At 38.8% G+C, this 21,605-nt stretch overlaps 1 protein-coding gene across 1 annotated transcript; it reads right to left on the bottom strand.

Moving 5' to 3' along the window:
- Positions 1-327: 327 nt before the first annotated feature.
- LOC127626030 (type-1 angiotensin II receptor-associated protein-like) lies at positions 328-20,857 on the bottom strand. The gene is made up of 5 exons (XM_052101539.1): positions 20,713-20,857; positions 19,601-19,635; positions 18,639-18,750; positions 17,783-17,996; positions 328-3,560 (listed from the first exon to the last, which is right to left on the bottom strand). Exons 1-5 carry the CDS (start codon positions 20,737-20,739, stop codon positions 3,433-3,435), a joined length of 516 nt encoding a protein of 171 aa, XP_051957499.1. The 5' UTR covers positions 20,740-20,857; the 3' UTR covers positions 328-3,432.
- Positions 20,858-21,605: the final 748 nt, after the last annotated feature.

The following is a 21,605-nucleotide window of genomic DNA, read 5'->3' as shown; positions in this document are numbered from 1 at the left end:
ACAATTAATGATAAAATAAATGTCTTTTTTACATGAAGGACCCCCAAATATGATATTGTGAAAAATAGGGAGTGTGATATTATGAAAATGTTACTTTTAACATTGTTAAAATTATTAAAATATTATCTGAAAAGATGCCTATGAAACTAATATTTAATGAAAACATTATATTTACAGCATGAGCATTGCGATAAAAAAAAAAAAAGCCATGTGCTTAAGCATGGTGGTATATGAGAAATGAAATTGGTTATATAGATAAACAGATGACCAAATGAAGAAAGTATGATGATATAACGTGTAATCAAAGATACAAGCAAATACGCCTAAATACACAATACTAATCTCTGAAATAATTATCACCACCTCATCTCTTACTTGAAACATTATCATCAAGACCACATTAATGATCATTTCTGCCAATGAAATCTACAACATTATTACAGTTATAATTTAAATGAGTAAATGTTTCATGCACTGAGGCATTTTTTTATGACATAATTTGTAATATTGCAAGTAGGTATGAAATAAACAGTGGGAACTAATTTGATGCAATGACAGTATTTGAGGTACTCAACAGAGTGCTTCCACCCACTTAGGAGATGTAAAATAATAATAATAAATTAGATGAAGCAGACAGACCAGAAACAGCAGTGCATGTTGCAGGTTTGGTTGGAACTAAGCACGATTTTACCATATTGCTTCACACATATTGCCTCAATGTTGCGACACAAAGTGAAAGATAGATCTACATAAGGAACTCATCACGCAGTTACCTTTCTCCTTCAGAAACTAAAGACTAATCATTTTACACTGAACGAACTATAACAAGATGACAGGTCAACAAATGGCAGCTCCAGTATTTGTACTTGACATGTAATGTTCTTTGTCGTTCGTCTGAAATCATGAAAGGTCTGGTTTATTTGGTCAATTTGGAGAAACCACTGTTGAATCAAGCTTGTTCTCATAACTGGAAAAGGGAAAACTGAATCACAAGAAAACACATGGTACAATTACACAAGATGACAGAACACTACGGGATTTCATAACAAATCAAGCCATCTCTTAAGCAATCAATGTCATACAGGATGAATACAAATTATTTAATATTTCCAAAAACATTAAATGGTCCAGCATTTCATGTCTGGTACAGTCAGGAACCCAAAGCTTGAATGTTAAACCACAATTTAAAAAAAGAATTGACATGAAGTTAAATTGCACCCAAGTATTTGCACTTTGTGCACTATGACCATCCAGCATTCCAATTAATTAATGTAAACATGATGCATCTGTATTTGGTTATTATAACAAAGTAAACCTAAAACAGTGATATTTGCAATTGGAAGGAATAGACTAACACATCTTACTGTATGTTATCTTTGAGCTTATGTAGCAGACAAAATAACACATTTATTTTTGGGTGAACTCATTTAAGAAAGCACCTGTTTTGTTTGTAACAGTGAATGTGCAAAGTAACCACAGTGCCATAGCACATGCACTACGGCATTGATGAAATAAAATTCATTTAATTTGTTACATTGTTGGTATTGGTATACTGATAATACATCTAATATTGTTTGGCATTTTGAAAAAGTGCTTAGCCTACATTTACATGTTTGTCTAAATGGATTTATCTAATTCCAAAACCCATTTTCTCACTTCTGATTTATAGATTGCAACATCTGATAGGACATCTCAATTCTCAGATGTCAAAGTTCATCATTACCAATTTAGCAAGTAAATAATCCAGTGTGCATGACCATTCTAATAAATTATACTTCAGATATACAGAACAGATTGTATGGCATATGGTTTGACCATATAGGAACTTTTAAATCTTTAAAATATGATGTTGGCGAACTGCAAAATTGCTTAAAGTAGAAAGGTAAATGTTGAAAACTATGACAACATACACTATGTGGCAAAACAAATTTGGACATCCCCTTCTAATTAATGGTTTGGCTAGGCCCCTTAATTCCAGCGAAGACAAATCATTACGCTGCAGTATACAATGACATTCCAGAGTTACTCCCAACTTTGTAGCAACAGTTTGGGGAGAGCCCCTTTCTGTTTTAGCATGGCAATGCCCTTGGACCACATTCCTAATGAAGCAGTCTATAAAAGAAATGGTTTACGGAGTCTGGTGTGGAAGAACTTTACTGGAATGCAAAAAGACTAGACCTGAACCCCAATGAACACCTTTGGGATGAATTGGAATGCTGAAAGTGAGCCAGGCCGTTGAGCTCTTCTGTCTGAATGGGAGCAAATACCAGCAGCCATGTTACAAAATCTAATGGGAAGGCTTCTCAGAAGAGTAGAAGCTGTAAGGGAGAACTAGTACCTAATGCTTATGCATTTGAAGTTAAATATTCAACAAGCACTTTTTTGTTCGGTTTCCACATACTTTTGGCTTTATAGTGTCAAATACAACAAACTGCCTTGGAAAATGAAAAACAGTGTTGGCAAGACACAACTCACCAACAAAGATTAGCAGGAGGCTAAAAAATGACAGTTTCAAGAGATCTTTCTATGAAAAAACTGCACATCATGAATACAACAATCAAGTGAGAGGTCATCTTTTGGAAACAGCTAATATGCAAATCATGCAGATATACACACACTGAGCACATTATTAGGAACACTATGGTCCTAATAGTGTCAGACGTGGTCTTCTGCTGTTGTAGCCCCCATTCACCTCAATATTCTGATGCGCTTCTGCTCACTACAATTGTACAGAATTGTTATCTGAGTTACTGCAGTCTTTCTGTCAGCTCGAACCAGTTTGGCCATTCACTGTTGACTTTTCTCATCAACAAGGTGTTTTCCTCTGCAGAGCTGCTGCTCACTGGATGTTTTTTTGTTTTTGGCACAATTCTGAATAAACTCTAGGGACTATTGGGCATGAAAATCCAAGCAAATCAGCAGTTAGGCCTACAGAAATACTCAAACCAGCCCATCTGGCACCTACAATCACGCCAGAGTCTAAATCATAAAATTTCCCCCTGTATTGATGGTTGATGTGAAAATTAACTGAAGCTCCTAACCCATATCTGCATGATTTTATGCATTCACTGGCAATGTTATGTAATAAGTAGGTGTACAGGTGTTCCTAATAAAGTGCTAAGTGAGAGAATAACCTTCAAGGAGCAAAAATAGGAGTGCTCTTTAGACATCTCAATTATCTGATCTAAATTTCTAAACATGAGAACTCCCGGAGAAACAGATGTGAAGTTGATTTGACCTTTTTGCTCAAAAACTTGAACTATTAATTCATGCTGTTGGATGTGACAGTTATTTTATTTTATTAACGAATGTAGCAATGTATTCTCTAAAAATATCTCCAGGAACTACCAAAGACCTTAATAACATAATAATAATAATTCCCCTGAAAAATAACTAACACATATGGTTTTGGCAGTATATAAAACTACATTTTCAACAGGAACGTGGTCCAGGCTTGCTGTTTTCTGCTTGGACAAATAGGTTGGCAGAGCTGCCAGACGACTGATCTTGCTGGTCAATGGACTGGTAGGCATCTCTGTTTCGAGTTATAGTTGGGAAACCTGAAAGTAAAAGATAAAGTTTGAATGACTAAGCCACTTTAAATTCAGGAAAAGTAAGAGGGCAACTGTTTTCTTACTAAATAATATTCTAGTTCACATTTATAAAATATACAGTTGCCCAAAAATGTATTTGGACAATTAAGCCACTCTTGAATGTCTCCATGTTTCAATTGTCTTTGCATTATATAACAAAATAACATAGAAAGTGGTATTTATTTTAAAGAACGATGGCACAAAAAAATATTAAACTATTAAAGCAAAAAAATATATATTAAAAGTTGTTATTTAGGTTTTAAATGACAAAACATCTCAGTTACTGATTGTGACAGGGCGGAGGGCAGGGCCGAGTCATGATGCTTCACACCCGGCCCCTAATCAGGCTAATCAAGCCTCAGAGAGGGATAAAGGCCGACTAGAAGCTTCAGTGCGAGAGAGAGATTTACGGGCAGCTGTCCAACACCTTTGTGTGTTTGTCTTTTTGTTTAAGTTCCTTATTAAAATATTATTTATATTGTCAAGCTGGTTCTCGCCTCCTCCTTTCCATTAATCCCTTTACACTGGTGCCGAAATCTGGGAAGGAGGAGGGATGCGCCGTAGTGGAATTCTGGCTGCTACCATTCACCCCAAAGGAGCAGCCGTGGCCATCTGCAGGAGGCCTGGAAACGGAGGAAAGGCCTCAGACTACAAGGTGAGGAGGGGCTCCCAACCATCCGCCTGAAGCAGTTACCACTGCCAGGGGCGGGGAGACCCCTACCGTCCACCAAAAATTCGGCGGGCGTTCCGTCCGCCAGGGGCCAGAGGACTGCCTCCGATCCACCCGGGGAGCATGGCTGTCATCCGCTTGAGGGTGGAGGAGTGGCCAAGGATCAAGCTACGGCATATCAGAGAACCAGCAAGAAAGTGCTTTCTTTTCTTCTCACTCTCTCCTCTCACTTTCCCGCTGCCGCAACGCATTGGCCTTTCCCTTCATTTAAATTTCACTTTGGTTTTTAGGGGGTACTGCACTGTTACTGGGTTTAGCCCCTGTGTTTTTAATTATTGTTGTTTCCCTCCCCTTGTCCCCTCCCAGATTCAGGAAGGCGGGGATGACCTGCCGGGAAAGAGGGTGTACATCATGCCTGAGAGAACGAGGGAGGAATGTGACCGGGCGGAGGGTGGGGCTGGGTCGTGATGCTGCACAACCAGCCCCTAATCAGTCTAATCAAGTCTCAGAGAGGGATAAAGGTCGACTGGAAACTGCAGTGTGAGAGATTTATGGGCAGCTGTCCGACACCTTTGTGTGTTTGTCTTTTTGTTTAAGTTCCTTATTAAAATATTATTTATATTGTCATGCCAGTTCTAGCCTCCTTCTTTCCATTAATACCTTTACACAGATGTATCCTTGATTCCCTGAAAAGAGGGAACAAGACACTGTGTCATTACCTGACTCTGTGGGAGCTCCTCCCAGTGGCAGTGACCTTGAAACCCTATACCATCACATCAACTTAATTAGATGGTGATGTTTGGCACTCCACCTCATGCCGAGAGGGCCGAGTTGACACAGCCTCTTGCATGATGTAAGCATGTGGGTATGCTGAAATTAAAGCAAAACCAATGAAGCTTGTGAACAGAATTTTGTTGTAAATAAACCAAGCTACACTTCCAATTGTATTGCAAGTCCTCGCGTGAACATGCCAATGTGCCTACGTCATGCGAGAGGCTTTGTGCACTCTCATGAATGTGCTCTGAAGAGCGGCCAGAAGTAAACAATTACAGTGACAAGGACTTCATTATTGATTTGTTTCACACCCAAAGCAATCGTATCACTTTAAAAGACATTAATTTAACCACTGGAGTTGCATGGGCTAACCGTTTAATACCAGCTCTAAGTCCCAGACCGGTAAAGTAGCAGGGCGAAAGGGTCTGACCAGAGGGTGTTTGCATACTAACAAGCCCTCATATTGGTCATGAGTGGCTGCAATGGCAGTGACGTAAAACTGGAGCATGGATGGAGTGAGTCTAGCATCCAAATGTTCTTGTGGGAAGGACAGAATTGTCTGCAGAGGGCAATGTATTGTGTCTTTACCTTATCTAGGTCCTTCAGCAGATCTGCCTGGTAGGCACGCAACACTGCCATGATGTACAGAGTCACGCCAGCCTGACCTGCCAAAGTGTAGGCCATAGCCAACAAGATTGATGTGAGCCTACATGGCTTGGATGGAGGCACCGGCTTAGATTTCAATGGCAGAGGAGGGGCAAAGATGGACTGCTACTGCCTCTTTGACTGTGGGAGGCCATGTGTAGCTTGGTGAAATCCAGAGATGTGAAGACCGCTGTACCGGAGACATGAGTTCTTGCAGAGTATGGTGAGTGCTACTTTATGTTCTCAACAGCTGGTCATGCAGCTTAAGAAAGAACACTCAGTAAGAAACATTCATCCAGTGGAGAGTGTACAGGCACAACAGGCATGGCCACTCGATCAGATCAGTCTCTGAAGCAGATATGGCATTGTTTTCCACTGCTCAAAAGGAAATAGAAACACCCTGCTCATCAACCTTTTGTGACCAGGTCTCGGCATCAGAAGCCTCCAGCATTATAGCATATATCTTATCGTGCTCGTCACCAAACGTGAGAGTAGAATCTGTTATAGAGCGCAGGTCATCACAGGCGCCCTGAACGGGTGAAAAAGCTGCATATGGAGAATTAGAGGTGCCCAAGACTTGTACAAATGACAAATCATTCTCATACACTCCAAACACTATACTGTATCCTCGTGCTCCTTCTTCATGCCTCTGGAGGTACAAAAGGAGTGAAGCAGGAGGGAGGGGGACCGTCTTCATCTTTCTGAATAAAAGCAAGCTGTGAGCGCATGCATTCACACTGAACACAATCAGACCCCTCAAGCCCTGCTTTTAGCGTGCTCTTGGCCAAAGCATAAAAGACAGTGCTGCCTTTAGTTTGTTTAACATAGTAAGAACAACACAAACTAAACAAACTTGTAACACTTAACAGCATAATAAGTAAACATCTTTGATTAAATTCTGGAAAGAAAAAAAAACAAAAAAAAAACAGTATAGTATTCTTCACATACAGTATAGAACACTCAGGCAAGGACAGCAGTCCTTCTGTAAGCCATAACTCTCCATGGACTGAACTGATGATCAAACACTTGGCTAAGCAATTAACATTCAGGCTGTGCTGCTAACACACTATCTGATGGCATATGTGTTTTACACAAGTAGTGTTAAAGCAATGTGCTGGCCTAATCTTCTGTATTCAGCTTGAAGATTCCCTCATGATGGATTTATTGAACAAATCCCATCGCAGATGAACAGAATACCAATGAAGTGATGGCCACTTACTTTTTCACTGTTCTTTACAATTCAGGCAAAAAGGTAAATGTACTCAATTACACTATACATAAAACCCCAAGGCACAGAAAACTACTTAAGACATAATTCAAGAAAAAGGATACATTTTCTATTCCTTACATTTATTTTTTTGTGATTAACTTTTTTTTTAAAGATTCATATATTAAACAAATAAAAGCAAAAACATATACAAACAGAATCAATACTTATCCCCCTCTATTACCCCAATAACTTCTGATTGGCATCGCCAGCAGGTGGGTGTGTCTTTAAGACCAAGCCTATATAATCAAGAGGGGGTCCAATAAAATCTATGTAAAATCTTACATTGCATAAGGTGAACCCTTGTATCACTAGATGTAGACTTGAATTTTTTAGAATCCTAGTCCACATTCCTTCCTCCAATACCAAGTTCAAATCTTTCTCCCATAATCTCTTGATAGAAGTTAAAGCTTCGATCCCCAGACTCTGAATTAGCAGGGAGTAACACACTGATGACTCGTGTCCTTTTCCAGTATCTGCCACTTTAGGGGGAGTGCAAATAAAGTACTTCACTATGCTATCAAATTGCTTTAAATAAGAGAGGGGGACATATACAGGGAGAGATTGAAGCAGGTAGATGAATTTTGGAATACAATTCATCTTAGTAACATTAACTATCCAAATCATTTTTAAGTAATGAAGCCCACCTACTCACATCACTCAAAACCTTTATTAAAGTGTCGAAATTAACTAACTAAATCACACAAATTAGCTGGGAATAAAATGCCCAAATACTTTCTGCCCTGTTTGGGCCATTGGAAGGTGCCCGGCTTAAAATCTGTTAATGAGCTGTACACTGTCAGAGCCAAGCTTCAGATTTATACCAATTGACTCTGTAACGTGAGAACTTAGAGAAGGAACTAATAATCCTGTGGAGGCAAGGCATAGATCTCATGGGGTCAGAGACGAATAATAAAATATCAAAAGTGTAAAGCAAAAGCTTATGCGCCCCACCTCCCGCCATCACCCCTGGAAAATCATATACATTTCTTGTTGCGGCTGCTAACAGTTCCAGGGTAAGACTGAACATACATGGGGAAAGAGGGCAACCCTGCCAGGTGCCCTTATCCAGAGTAAAATAATCTGAAATTATTCAATTTGTTTGTACCGCCACTACCGGTTGTCTATGAAGTAACTTAATCCATTCAATAAAAGTCATGGTTGGCGGAACCTTTCCATTTTTGAACGATTCCGAATAAACTTCTAACAAAAGTGGAGCCAGTTCTGTAGCATAAGATCTAAAAAATTCAGTGGCAAAACCATCTGGCCCCAGAGCCTTGCCTGTAGGCAGAGCCTTAATTACCTCGTCAAACTCCTCCAATGTTATCTCAGAATCAAGGGAATTGTTTTGCTCAGATTTCAGTTTATGGAGATCTAATGGTTCCAAGTTTCTAAAATCTACATCAATAGACGAAGACGTGGAACTATAAAGATCAAGATAGAATTCTTTAAAAGCATTATTAAAGGTGGGGTATGTGATTTTCTTTTTTGACCATTTTTTCAAAATAACTTGAAATCCTATTCCTAACCCACTTACTGGCTGTAAATTAGAAGCACTGAAATGAAAATTAAGCAATTTAATCATCTGTGGAACGGGCAGGACTCGAAAAACTCCAGCCAATCATTTTCAAGACCATCTAGAATCATTGGACAGAAAATGTGTCAATCAAACGGTGCGTACCATGCCCCCCTCCCCCACCACCCTGGCTGCGTGTCCCATTCGTGCGCATACTCAAAGCTCGTGACCCAGTAACAGGAAGCGATTGTATTTATGTATGGAGAATAGAGATTTTATAGTGCTAGTGGGGTTGTTCCACATTTCTATGAATCCTGTTTTGAATAGAAGACCGCTGTACAGACGCCAGGGCTGGCGATGTTCTTTTTTTTACAGTTATGAGAAAATCAGCTCTACACCTTTCAAGAATGGTATGCGACCCCCTCCTCCTGCTGTGTCAACAATTTGCTCTGAAAAATTGTCTGACAGGTGAATGCACTGTTTGACTAGTGAGTCTAGAACACTGCTAGATCACTGCGCATCTGAGTTTTCGCTCGTGCATGATTGCGCGTCCATGTTTTTCGAATGGGTGGAGTCAGGGCCAGCGTTGGAGGAGAGAAGGTAGGACCTTAGAGTTGTGTATTTTCAAAATCTGCCGGCCGTTTTGCAAATCACATACCCCACCTTTAATATCAGTGTCCGAAATAAAAATTTCCCCACCAGCAGATTTCACAGAGGGAATGGTAGAAAAAGATTCTATCTGCTTTATATATCTAGCTAAAAGCTTCCCTGCTTTGTCCCTGGACTCAAAATATGACTGTCTTACCCTATATAACCAAAACTCCACCTTCTGCGACAAAATAGTATTATAATCGGGTCAATTCTTTGAGGCCATCAGACAACATTCAACGCTTCAGTCCTGTCTCTGTACTTTTAATATTCTCTTCCAACTCCACGAGTTCTTGTGCTTTGGATTTTTTGATGAATGAGGTATACTGTATGATCTGACCCCTAAGAACCACCTTAAGTGCCTCCCAAGTCATGCCCACAGAGGATACGGTGGACCAGTTGGTTTCCATATAAACATTGATTTCAGACTTTAACATTTGTTTGAGATCAGGATTTTGGAAAACGGATACATTAAAGCGCCAACTATATGATTTCTTTTTCTCCATATTTGGCAACACCTCTAAACTCACCAGGGTGTGATCTGAGACTAAGATGTTTCCAATTGAGCAATCCACAACAAATTAAATGAGAAACTTAGATAAATAAAAAAAATATATTCAAGAACAAATCTTATGGACTGATGAAAAAATATGTATAGTCCCTACCAGATGGGTTCAAAAGTCTTCAAATATCTGTAAGACCAAGATTTTTACACATCTGTGAAGTGTCAATGTTGCTCTAGGGGGCTTACACACTTTTGCTTCACTATGATCAAGGACTGAGTCTATCAATAGATTCAAGTCTCCTCCCAATATTATATAATGAGGGGTGCCAGCCACTTGCAACATCCCTTCAAGATCTATAAAATGCCCTGATCATCAACATTAGGTACGTAAATATAAGCGAAAATCAACCTTTGCCCCTGAATTGCAGCTAAAACAATAACAAATCTTCATAATTTATCTTTAATCTGTTTAAGTCTTGCAATCACAAAAACAGGATCTAGGTGCAGCTATTATTATTTATTAAGAATTAAACTAAAATACAAAACAGGATAAACATGGAAACAGGGCAAGTCAGGAAACCAGGAAGCAAACAAACGGAAACAAACAGGACTGAAACCGGGCATGAACTGGGGAGAAACATTAACAACCGACAGAGGGGAACAGATAACAGGGCAATATACACAAGGGATAATTGAGGTAATAGAAGACATGTGAAAACAATGGGGAATAGCTGGAGGTGATCAGAGCAGGGAATTATTGGAAGTGTACTCCAGGGGGAAACACAGGGCAAACAACAGAGAATCGTAACATACCACCCCCCTCCCCCTTATTGGGCAGCTCCTGACACCCAAGGAGGGGGAGGAAAGGCCAAGCTGGTGGCCAGAGGTCCCAGAAGACCAGATCAGATCAGGCAGGTGACCACGGAACTAAGGAAACCAGGGCAGATCAGGGGAATGACCAGGGAAACCAGGGCAGACCAGGAAGACAACCAGGGTACCAAGGAATCCAGGGCAGATCAGGCGGCCGACCATGGGACCAAGGAATCCAGGACAGATCAGGCAGACAACCGGGGGACCAAGGAAACCAGGGCAGATCAGGCGGACGACCAGGGGACCAAGGAAACCAGGGCAGATCAGATAGACGGCCAGGAGACCAAGCAAGCAGAGCAGATCAGGAGGACGGTCAGGAGACCTGGGAGACCAGAGCAGATCAGGTGGACGGCCATGAGGCAGGGATACCAGAGCAGATCAGGCAGACGATCAGGAGACCCAAAAGACCAGAGTAGATCAGGCGGATGGCCAGGAGACGAAGAAGACCACCTCAAGATAGTGACTGGATCAGGAGGCCTGGCTGGTGGCCATACGGCTGAAACAGAGTCAGGAGGCCTGGGTGGTGACCACAGACTAGAGACTGGAGCCATGGAATATGGAGCCATAGGAGACTTGAGGGACAAAGCTATGGAAGATGGAGCCGTGGAAAGTTCGAGGAGCAGGGCCAAGGAAGGCGGACCCGTGGCAGGCTCAAGGGGTGGAGCTGTGGCAGGCGGAGCCGTAGGAGGCTTGAGGATCGAAGCAATAGAAGGTGGAGCTGTGGCAGGCTTGAGGGGAGAAACCGTAGAAGGCGGAGCCATGACAGGCTCAAAGGGTGAAGCCGTAGAAGGCAGAGTTATGGTAGGCTCGAGGCTAAGAGTTTAGGAAGACTGGGAAATGACCTCAGTGATCGTGGGCATGGACTGAGACTCAGGAATGACCTCTGTGGTCCTGAACACTGGTAGAGATTTGGACTTGGATTTGGACAGACTTGACTGGGACATGACGTGGAACAGACTCAGACTTGACTGGGACATGACGTGGAACAGACTCAGACTTGACTGGGACATGACGTGGAACAGACTCAGACTTGACATGCCGTGGAACAGACTCGGATGTGGCTGTAACATGGAATGGAGAAAACTCAGACTTGACTGGGACATGGAGTGGAGCAGACTCAGGCGTGACTGTGACAAGGCATGGAGCAGACTCAGGCATGGCTGTGATATGGCATGGAACAGACTCGGGCATGGCTGTGACATGTTGCGGAGCCGACTGTGACATGGAAGTGACATGGAGCGGATTCAGATGTGGCTGACTCGAAAACTGGGATCGGGATAGATTGAGGAGGATCCGCTGAAGCGAATGTCTCTAATGTCAACTTAATATATTCCTCCCACGCGTAATCTCTGGTAGCCGGCAACTCCCTCCACTGGTGTGCAATGAGGCAGATTGAATACATACACTTCAGGGTTGAATCAGAAAAGTCTGTATATTTGGCAAGGACACAAAACAGACGGGAATATTCAGGGATGGGTACATTTGCTCGGGTCAGCTGAATAAAGGGAGCCACTAGATCCATTTCGTTGGGTCGGTTGTTCTATTGCAATGAAGGATGTCACGAGTGCAGGATCTAGGTGCAGCTATTTTAATAAGAATAAAACTAAAATACAAAACAGGATGAACACGGAAACAGGGCAAGACTGGAAACCAGGAAGCAAAACAAATGAAAACAAACAGGACTTAAACCGGGCATGAACTAGGGAGAAATATTAACAACCGATAAAGGGGAACAGATAAAAGGGCAATATATACACAAGGGATAATTGAGGTAATTGAAGACAGGTGAAAACAATGGGGAACAGCTGGAGGTGATCAGAGCAAGGAATTATGGGAAGTGTAGTCCAGGGGGAAACAGATGACAGAGGCTAAACCCAATTTGAATTGTAGATGTTTACTTATCAATGTAATGACCCCCCTGCTCTTACTTGAGCCAGCACTAAAGAAAACATGTCCACCCAATATCTTACCAAATGTTTCAGCTTCCTGCAGGGAAAGATGCATTTCTTGGAGAAACACAATATCATATTTCTTATGTTTAAGAATAGAAATAACCTTCCTTCTTTTTATGCCCCAACCCATTCACATTCCATGTGGAGAGAGATAATTCACTCATATTAACATTCGACATTTTGACATATAATAGATTGTGTCAAAAATGGAATTATAAAAAGACCACATTCCCCATTAGAGCAACAATCAAACCCTGGATTCCCCCTAAACCAAACAAACAGAAAAAAGAAAAACATGTGCATTAACCCTGTGCAAAAAGGGAACGTACAAAGAATAAGAGAAGACTTACAAGGGAAACCAAAATTCAGTGCAGAAAACAAACACCAAGACAAAATGTAAAAGAAAATAAATCAACCTAAATACACTGCAGCAGGTCAGAGATTACATTTTCTGTTATAGAGGAAGCTGAACAGGAGTGCAGGAAGAACAGGAGGACATTTTCAGTAGCAACGCTAAGTAATGTGCTCTCAGCACTGTCTGTAGTGAAGCGACTGTCCATGGAGGTCTCCAGGTCTGGGGGACAGACACAGAAGGCAGCAGAAGGACAGGAGTCAGACAGCAAGCAGGACATTCAATTAAGAAAGGAAGTAACAAATAAAAGCAAGACGGACAGGAACAAAACAATGAAGAAAGCTGAACAATGAACATGAAAAATAGGCCTGAATCAACTACGAAAACTGAGCACAACAGTAGTTTTCCGGAAGTAAACATCCCATTTATTTTCTTCATAGAGAATTGATTTTTAACAATAATCTATGAACCTGTATAAAACAAAGTTAACAAACCTACCATGTTCTCTGAGGTAGTTAAGAAATTATACATGCTATAAGCCTCAAGTCGGTGTGATTTTAACTTAACATTGTTCACATTTCTGGTAAAGAACTACACTACCCATGATCCTGAAGAGAGATCCACCAATCAAAAAAGTAATTATTGCAGCGACCACCAACTCCTAAATTCTCAACACCCTGAAACTACTTATATATCTTTAAATATCTGAATATTTTGCAATAAACGTAAAATATATTGTTTTAATACTTAGCATTGACTATAAATCAGTAGTTTTATATTCCATTGTATATCGTTTTTCATTAAATTAAACCCAAAGTATACTTTGGTCAGAAGAAAACGCTGAGCGTTTGTATATAGGATGCATGATGCAAAACTCGTCATCAGTAGAGTGCTCAAGCACTGAACACACACAGCCTACAAAGGAGATCACTGGGCTAGAATTGCATTTGAATCGCTGTCTACTGCAATTGTAATGAAAAGCCGGATCTGGTATACTGACTATTTTTTACACAAGAAAGAATGTCATTCAGGTTGTGTCAGTAAACTTTGAATGAATTTTTGGGCAAACTATTCCTGTAATTGGTTTCATTCAAGTAAAAAATATTAAATGACTGAATCAAAATTCAAATAACATTTCAACCAAAAATGTAAATTCTCTCATCATTTACTCACTCTCATGCCATCTTGTGTATGACTTTGATTCTTCTGCTGAACACAAAGATGTAAAATAATTTCTACACTGTAGGTACTCACAATGCAAGTGAACGGGTACCACAATTTTGAAGCTAAAAAAAATAAAATAAATAGAGACAACATAAAAGTAATCCATTAGACTCCAGTGGTTAAATCTATATCTTCAGAAGTGATATAATAGGTTTGTGTGAAAAACAGATCAATATTTAAGTCCTTTTTTACTATAAATTCTCCTCCCCGTCCAGTAGGTGATGATACACAAAAAGAACGAAAAGAAGAAGAATGTGAGAGTGAAAGTGAGGATTGATTGTAAAAAAAATACTTAAACATTGACCGGTTTCACACCCACACTTATTATATCACTTGTGAATACATTGATTTAACCACTGTAGTCTTTTGGATTACTTTTAAACTGCCTTTATATGCTTTTTGGACCTTTAAAATCTTGGTCCCCATTCACTTGCATTGTGAGGACCAACAGAGCTGAAATATTCTTCTAAAATCTTTGTTTGTTTTCAGCAAACATACATCTGGGATGGCATGAGGTGAGTAAATTAATATGATGATATAATTTTCATTTATGGGTAAACTATCCCTTTAATACATTAGGTTACAGGAACTAAAATCATTTTTAAACTCCTAAAGGAAACAACTGCACATTTCATTTTTATAGTGTAGCATATTGAACATTTTTATTTCAAAAGAACAAAATAATAACTGTTTTCATCATATATCCACTTTAAATTAAGAAGTGCAAGCAAAAATACTTCTATAAAAACTTCCTAGAAACACGGCACATTATACTTCAAATTAAGTAGCTCTGCTATTGTCACATGTTAAGTTATAATGTACCACTACAATTTATTCTCCCTACACTTAAGAAATTCTGTGCCTTTTGCGCAATGATAACATTTGGAATAACAGGCCTAGCAAAATGAATCTGAAGCATATAAGCAGTGTTGGGTAAGTTACTCTAAGTAATTATTAACGACGAATTACATCTTCTACAGTGTAATTAGATTACTGTACTAATTACTCTTTCTGAAAAGTAATTGCATAACTTATTACTAATTACTTTCTAAAACCCTTATCAAACTCGACCAGATGAAAAATACAAGGATAGACATGAAACTGTTCTTTTCATTTTTGCAAATAAATCATATAAAATCAAATAAATTATTCATGAACTGGCCAAAGAATTTAAGGGCCTGCATTAAATAAAAACATACATTTTAACATAAGACATTAAATTCGCTATTTCATTCTCTATTGCTTTATATAGAATTGTTCTAGAGTTTATAAAGTATTTAAGCAATTACATCAGAAGTAACTATAATTAAATTACTGAAAATAAGTTTAATCCCTTACTTTTTTTCCAATGAAAAAGTAATTTACAGTAATTCATTACTTGGTAATGCATTTCATCCAACACTGCATATAAGTGAATACAGACTTAATCAAAAGAACAAACATCAGGGATCATAAAGATCTAACAGTGAGAAATCAGTCAGCACTGACCTAATCTGCTCTTGTTTAGTCTCTATTTTTCAAACAACAGAAATCCAGTCCTGCTTTCTGTCTTTTTTCTACTATATCAGGCATGTGTCTTGTGACCATTTCTGAAATTCTATTACCCGCTCCTCTTTCTACTCTTTCTGTCTGCTGTTTTTACTGAAATGCTGTTTTTACTTGTACTCTACAATCCATCTCCAGAGAATTATAATGCTCAAAATAGGCTCAGATAGTGCTCTGAAAAAACCTTGGCAAACAAAGCACTGGGCTCATGCATCACGAAACACTCTGGACTAAAACCGACTGGAAAATCAATCAGTCACCGATAGGCTCGAAACATACTCTGTGCAAACACATGTTGTTGCATTCTGAATTGCAGTGTCATTAGAATTATGCCCACTAATTACTGAGTATTAGCGTAACTGTCTTTCCTACAATCAGTTTTGTCTTTCAAGTTGTCATGGCAGAGCAACTGTTTGAAGAGAATCTTGCAAAGCAAGTTAGTTTGAGTCAAAATGCTTATATCAAGCTACTTAAATAATAACTAGCTGTCAGAATTAACGAGTTAACGTTTGCAATTAAAGAAGTTTAATACATACATTTTTCTTAATCGCAATTAATGCATTTACTATTAATACAGCATAAACACTGGTTGGAAGGGCGGAAACTTTGTAATGTGTCTGCCTAGATCAGCGTTTCTCAAGGGGGCGTTTGGACAGTGTTGGGGGGCGGTGTGAACGAGGCAGCAGAGAGGGGGGCGCTCAGGCACAAATGGGGGGCGTTACTCAGAGGTACTCAACAGGCGGCCTGTGCAAAAATCTTTTCAGCTCTTCTCCTTAGCCTATGTCTTCGTCTTGCTCGGATTACTGCTGCCACTTCACCAGGAGGATATGCCAGGAGAGCCGCTTCCTAAGTTACACATGCTTTTAAGAGGCGGAGAATTTTCTGCGCAAAATAGAGGCGCGCTTTCACCGGCTTTTTATGTACATAACGCGGAATACATAATTAGGCGCATAATTAGTGCTCACACTAATGACCGTAATTAATTTTAAAAAAGTGGCTGTTTTTGACGTCGTTTTTTCTTCGGTTCAGTTCAGGTGGCCGAGCTGTTGTCGTCTTTCTTCGTCATTTGAAATCAAATGACCGTTTGTAGGCTATTCAAATTTGAAGCCTAGTATATATTGCCCAATTGAGTGCGCGAACGACCGCTGCTTTTTCATTGGCAAATTTAGGTTAGTTACTTTATTGTTCACGTGATTGGTTCATCTTAAAAAAATTTGTGTGTGAGCCTGAATTTGTTTGAATTTCTAAATACATTTGCAATACCTTTCAAACAATCCATGTGTTTTTGCATTTTTTTCCAAACACAATATTACTCAACTTGAGGCTTTTACATGTAGTTTAAATACAATAAGAAACTTCTGTTTCAGTTTTTTTTTTTTTTAACAAAAACTCAGGCTTCAGGTATCAGTGTTGCAATTGTTTGGCTGTAATAGTATTTCTGAAGTGTTTTTGTTTTTTTTTTTGTTTTTTTTCGGGGGGGGGCGTTAAGAGGATCATGAAGAGGTCAGGGGGGCGTTTGTTCAAAAAAGTTTGAGAACCACTGGCCTAGATTCATTATAATGATACACACTTCACAACACACACCACAACAGCACTTCCATGTAAGTTATAAAATGATCGAGAAAGGACCTCCTAATGCTATTTGATGTAAAAAAAAAAAACAAGCCCAGATGGGACTTGTGATAGAAATAAAGTATTTTTCAACCTATGTATGGCACATTTGAAATACCACAGAATTATGGAAAATTGTAGCTATCAAAACGCTAGAGAGACATTTTGATTCCAAGCACTTTTTATGTGGAGTTAAAAGCGTCGCTTGACACCAGTATTGACACCCTGATGCGAATCATGAACGCAGCTTCATGATTGCTTTCTCAAAATAGATATCCACAGTCTACCAGCACAATAATATTGTGGAGGATGAGAGTTTTCTGTTATAAATTGTGATTTAGTACAAAACAATTATGTGGTTAACTGCGATTCAAAAATTTTATAATCTGACAGCACTAATAACACCACATCCATTTAAAAAGCACAGACATTTAAAACTACTCTAACCTCTCATGTACTATGGTTTGGTACCACCACAGTAACACAAGTTGGGAGATTATGCATGTTCAAAGGGATGGCACACAAAGCATTTGCATCTGTGCATGCATATTGTGTAAAATATGCTTCTGGTTGTACTCTTTCTCTCTGGGACCTTTGGTCACCCACTCACCAAAGTTGACGTTGTAGTCACCACCCCGCTCATGGTACATCTGGTAGACAAAGAAGCAGGAAACGGGTTTGAGGATCAGGCTCAGGATGGCCATGCCCGCACTAAAGCGGAACGTGTCTCGCATGGTTCTTTCGAACAAGGCTTCAGACGGAGCGTAGTACACCACAAAATGGACAATGTCACTCATGATGGTGATAGCTAATCCAATCAAGAACTAAATGAACACAGGAAAACACAGGAATTATAGATAGGAAAGTGCCTTTTTAGGACCATTAAATTTTTTTTTGCATTGCAACATTTTTGTGACAATTAAACCAATTTAAAGGATTTTATGTAATGCATCTGGACATTTTACTTTTGAGTTTTGTTTTTTTAACTCTCAATGATGATTCTCACTTAGATTCTGTAATAAAGTAATTAAAACCATCCTGTCTGACACAATTTTGTTTTTTTGTTAAAATCAGCATGAATTTAAGGCAAAACACAGAATATTATCCAAATCTGCATACATTTAAATAAGTTAATAAATAATAATGATTAATAATAATAAATTCATCATTTTAATTCAAACATGTTCTGCATTATAGTAATGAGAATGGGGGGAATGTTCTTAATTGTCATGTAAATAATTGAACAATGCAAAAAATTATTGTGCTCCTTGACTTTTTCCCCATTGCATTGGCAGCTGAAATCAAATAATCACTGACCATAGTATACAATGATTATTGAACTCATAGAGGTAAGTGTTACAAATCTATAGTATAGGTTTTTAATTATTCATGTCTTATAGCCTTTGTGCTTTCATGGCCTAAGAATCGTGTGTTTATATAACTTAAAATGATAGATCTTCACCTACCATTAAAATAGCATCTATGGAGTCTCTCTGTGCTATGGCCCAAACTCCCACAGCAAGAATACTCATGTTCCCCCAAACATAAGAGACAGGAAGCCAGGAAGTCAAACATCCCCTTCATACAAACACACATTCACATCTGTTAATACATACTATGTCTTAGTAAAATAAGGCAGACTTAAGAGTCACTGAAGTCATGTGAACACTTAATATTCCTGTCTGAGATAAAAGGATGGATTTTTTTTTAATGGGTCAGAGATGAAAGTGTTCTGCTTTAAGCATTCTTCAGTTAAAGGCTTTTGTTTTAACAATTTAACTTCTAAACAGAGTTGGACATATACACAAATATATATATTGATGATATGATATGATTACACAGCTTCTGGAATACCAGATTCCGATTGCTCAAATGTGCATTCTGCAGTTAAACACTGAGCAGTGAGCACTAAGTTGTATAACTCACCATTGATCCCTTGCAACAAATTTATTCTAATCTTTTTATTTGATTTTTTATACCCTTTTCTGCCCAATTCCCACTACTCGGTAGGTCCTCGTGGTGGCGCAGTTACCTCAATCTGTGTGGCAGAGGACAAGTCTCAATTGCCTCCGCTTATGAGACCCTCAATCCGCATCTTATGGATCCGCGTGGCTTGTTGTGAGCCTGATGGGGGAACGCGAGGGATAAAGGCAGGGACAACAGTTCGAGTGAGAGAGAATTACTGCCAGCTGCCCTGTGTGTGTGTATTTTTATTTTATTAAATAGTATTTATATTGTTAAGCCTGTTCTCGCCTCCTCCTTGCCCATCTAAACCCCCTTACAATTATATTCACATCATTTTAAAGCAAAAATATATTTCCACCTCTGCTGAGCTGAGAACTGGATGAAAAACTTTCACAACTAGTGAAATTCCTCAGATTAGTGGGGAAAAAGTGAAACAAAAATATAAATGAGCCAGAACTCTCACCAGACTGTCAGTAACCAATGAACCAATATGATGGCCTGCAAAGAGAGAGAGAGAGACAGAGACAGACACACACACACACACACACACACCAGATCATGAGAACTCTTTTACACTGTATTTACACTTTGTTGATGTAAATGATTGAAAATACAATTGTTCACAATGTAAACGTATATAACATTGAATTTTAATTGGTATACTGAAATTGTGTAAAAGTATGCTTCTAAAAATCTTCGTTTGTTTTCAGCAGAAGACAGAAAGTCATACATATCTGTGATGGCATGAGGGTGAGTAAATGACGAGAGAATGTTTATTTTGGGTGAACTATCACTTTAACTGATAACAAACAAATACAGAACCGTTGTGAAGGATTACCTTAATGTTCTTCATGTTAAAACATGTAAATTAAATGTTTTTTTTTTAATCTCAGAAATGTTATTTATTTAAGATGACCAAATCAACCTGAATAAGTACATCTTACGTAAACATCATTTAGAAATAAAAAAGTGTGGGAAAAAAAACACGCCTAAACTCACTAATCAGACAGTCAAAGGAAATCGGTTTTGAAAGGTGACGCCCACTGTCGTTGAGTGACGTACAGATAACGGAACTATGACAGTGAACATTTTAAGAAACGAAGCTTTCGCTTAAATTAAAATTTTTTGATTTCTCATAAGCAAAAGCTTTGTGTCTTTTGCAGGGTTACCAAAGATATGGCTAAAATGAAAATGGACGCAAGCTAGTGCTAAACTGAAATTCAAGAGGCCTTAATTGAGTCATTTAGTGATTTAATGGTAAATTTAACCGTTTATTTGGAGTTTTTAACTATTTCATGATGTACTCAATGATTTATATAAATATTTAATTATTTAATTTTGAGTAAATTGGCCCTCCACTTAAAAAAAAAAAAAAGGCTGCCTAAAAACAAACAACAAAAAGTTAATTTTAGAGTTATAAAAGTAATAATGTTCAAATTCGCCTTTAAGAAGAACTTCTCTTCTTCTCTACTAAGTTTGCTCTACTTTTTAATCATCATTGATGGATCTAGTAAAATCGATGTTTAATTCATGCGTGCAACTATTAAACGCAACAAAAACTAAATAATACATTACCTTGAGATTTATGGCTGGTATTTCCATAGTTTGGTGACCTTTGCGATTAAATGTCGCTGTAGATTTTCAGTATTTCACAGGGTAATCATGAAAGATTTGCATCTGTGTAAATGTAACAGGAACTTGTCCGCAGCTCTGAACTGACTACAAACACAAACCATGTGACAGCAGCCTGACATGAGCCATGTGATTACAGCCACAGAGTATTTAGCAGAGATAGGCCACTTCTATTAAAATGAATGGGAGAAATTGGAACGCTCAACCAAGGAGATCTAGCGCCCAACGGTCAACGGTAGGAAGGTTTTAGTTGCTTTGGTACAAGGGGCCAATCACCTTTTAGATACAGACATCACCTGTCAATCAACTCTGGAACGCGCATGCGTATTAGCTACTCAATCCGGGAAAATTGCGTTTTTTAGCGTAATAGGAGGTAAAGTCGTTAGAAATTTATGATTCCATTATTGTTAGATTTTATATCTGATTTGAAATATGTTCTTTGGCTGCAACCTTGACAAACCGTTCTTGAGATGTTGGTCTTTTTCCGTTCAAGTAGATATGAGTTGCACTGGCATGACTGGAAATAGCATCACGAAAGTTTTCCAGAGATGGCAGAGAGACTTTCTACAACTCCCACCCCTACATTTTTCCATCTAAACAGATGTGATCAGGAAAACATAACTGTACGATGTCTATATTTATATATGCATTAATCAGTTGCTTTAATTTCTACAGTCTGCAATAACATCTTTTATTCTGAAAGTTAAAGGGGAGACCGGGCGGGATAGTTGTCACATGGGGAAGTTAACTGTCAGATTTTGAGTTGTATAGTGGTTTTGTATGTTGGTTTTAAATTGGGGAAATTATATACTCCAAACATTATTCCAACATTATCA

Source organism: Xyrauchen texanus, chromosome 32, assembly GCF_025860055.1.
Source record: "Xyrauchen texanus isolate HMW12.3.18 chromosome 32, RBS_HiC_50CHRs, whole genome shotgun sequence".
In the NCBI taxonomy this organism is placed as follows: domain Eukaryota; kingdom Metazoa; phylum Chordata; class Actinopteri; order Cypriniformes; family Catostomidae; genus Xyrauchen; species Xyrauchen texanus.
This window is presented reverse-complemented; position numbering and strand designations above follow the sequence as displayed.

Excerpts from the sequence above, each read along its gene's own strand:
- LOC127626030 (XM_052101539.1), bottom strand. The coding sequence starts at position 20,739 with ATGGAAATACCAGCCATAAATCTCAAG. Across the intron at positions 18,751-19,600 it reads CATTGGTTACTGACAGTCTG|GGGATGTTTGACTTCCTGGC; the intron begins GTGAGAGTTCTG and ends GTTTGTATGAAG. Across the intron at positions 3,561-17,782 it reads TGACTACAACGTCAACTTTG|GTTTCCCAACTATAACTCGA; the intron begins GTGAGTGGGTGA and ends TTTTACTTTCAG.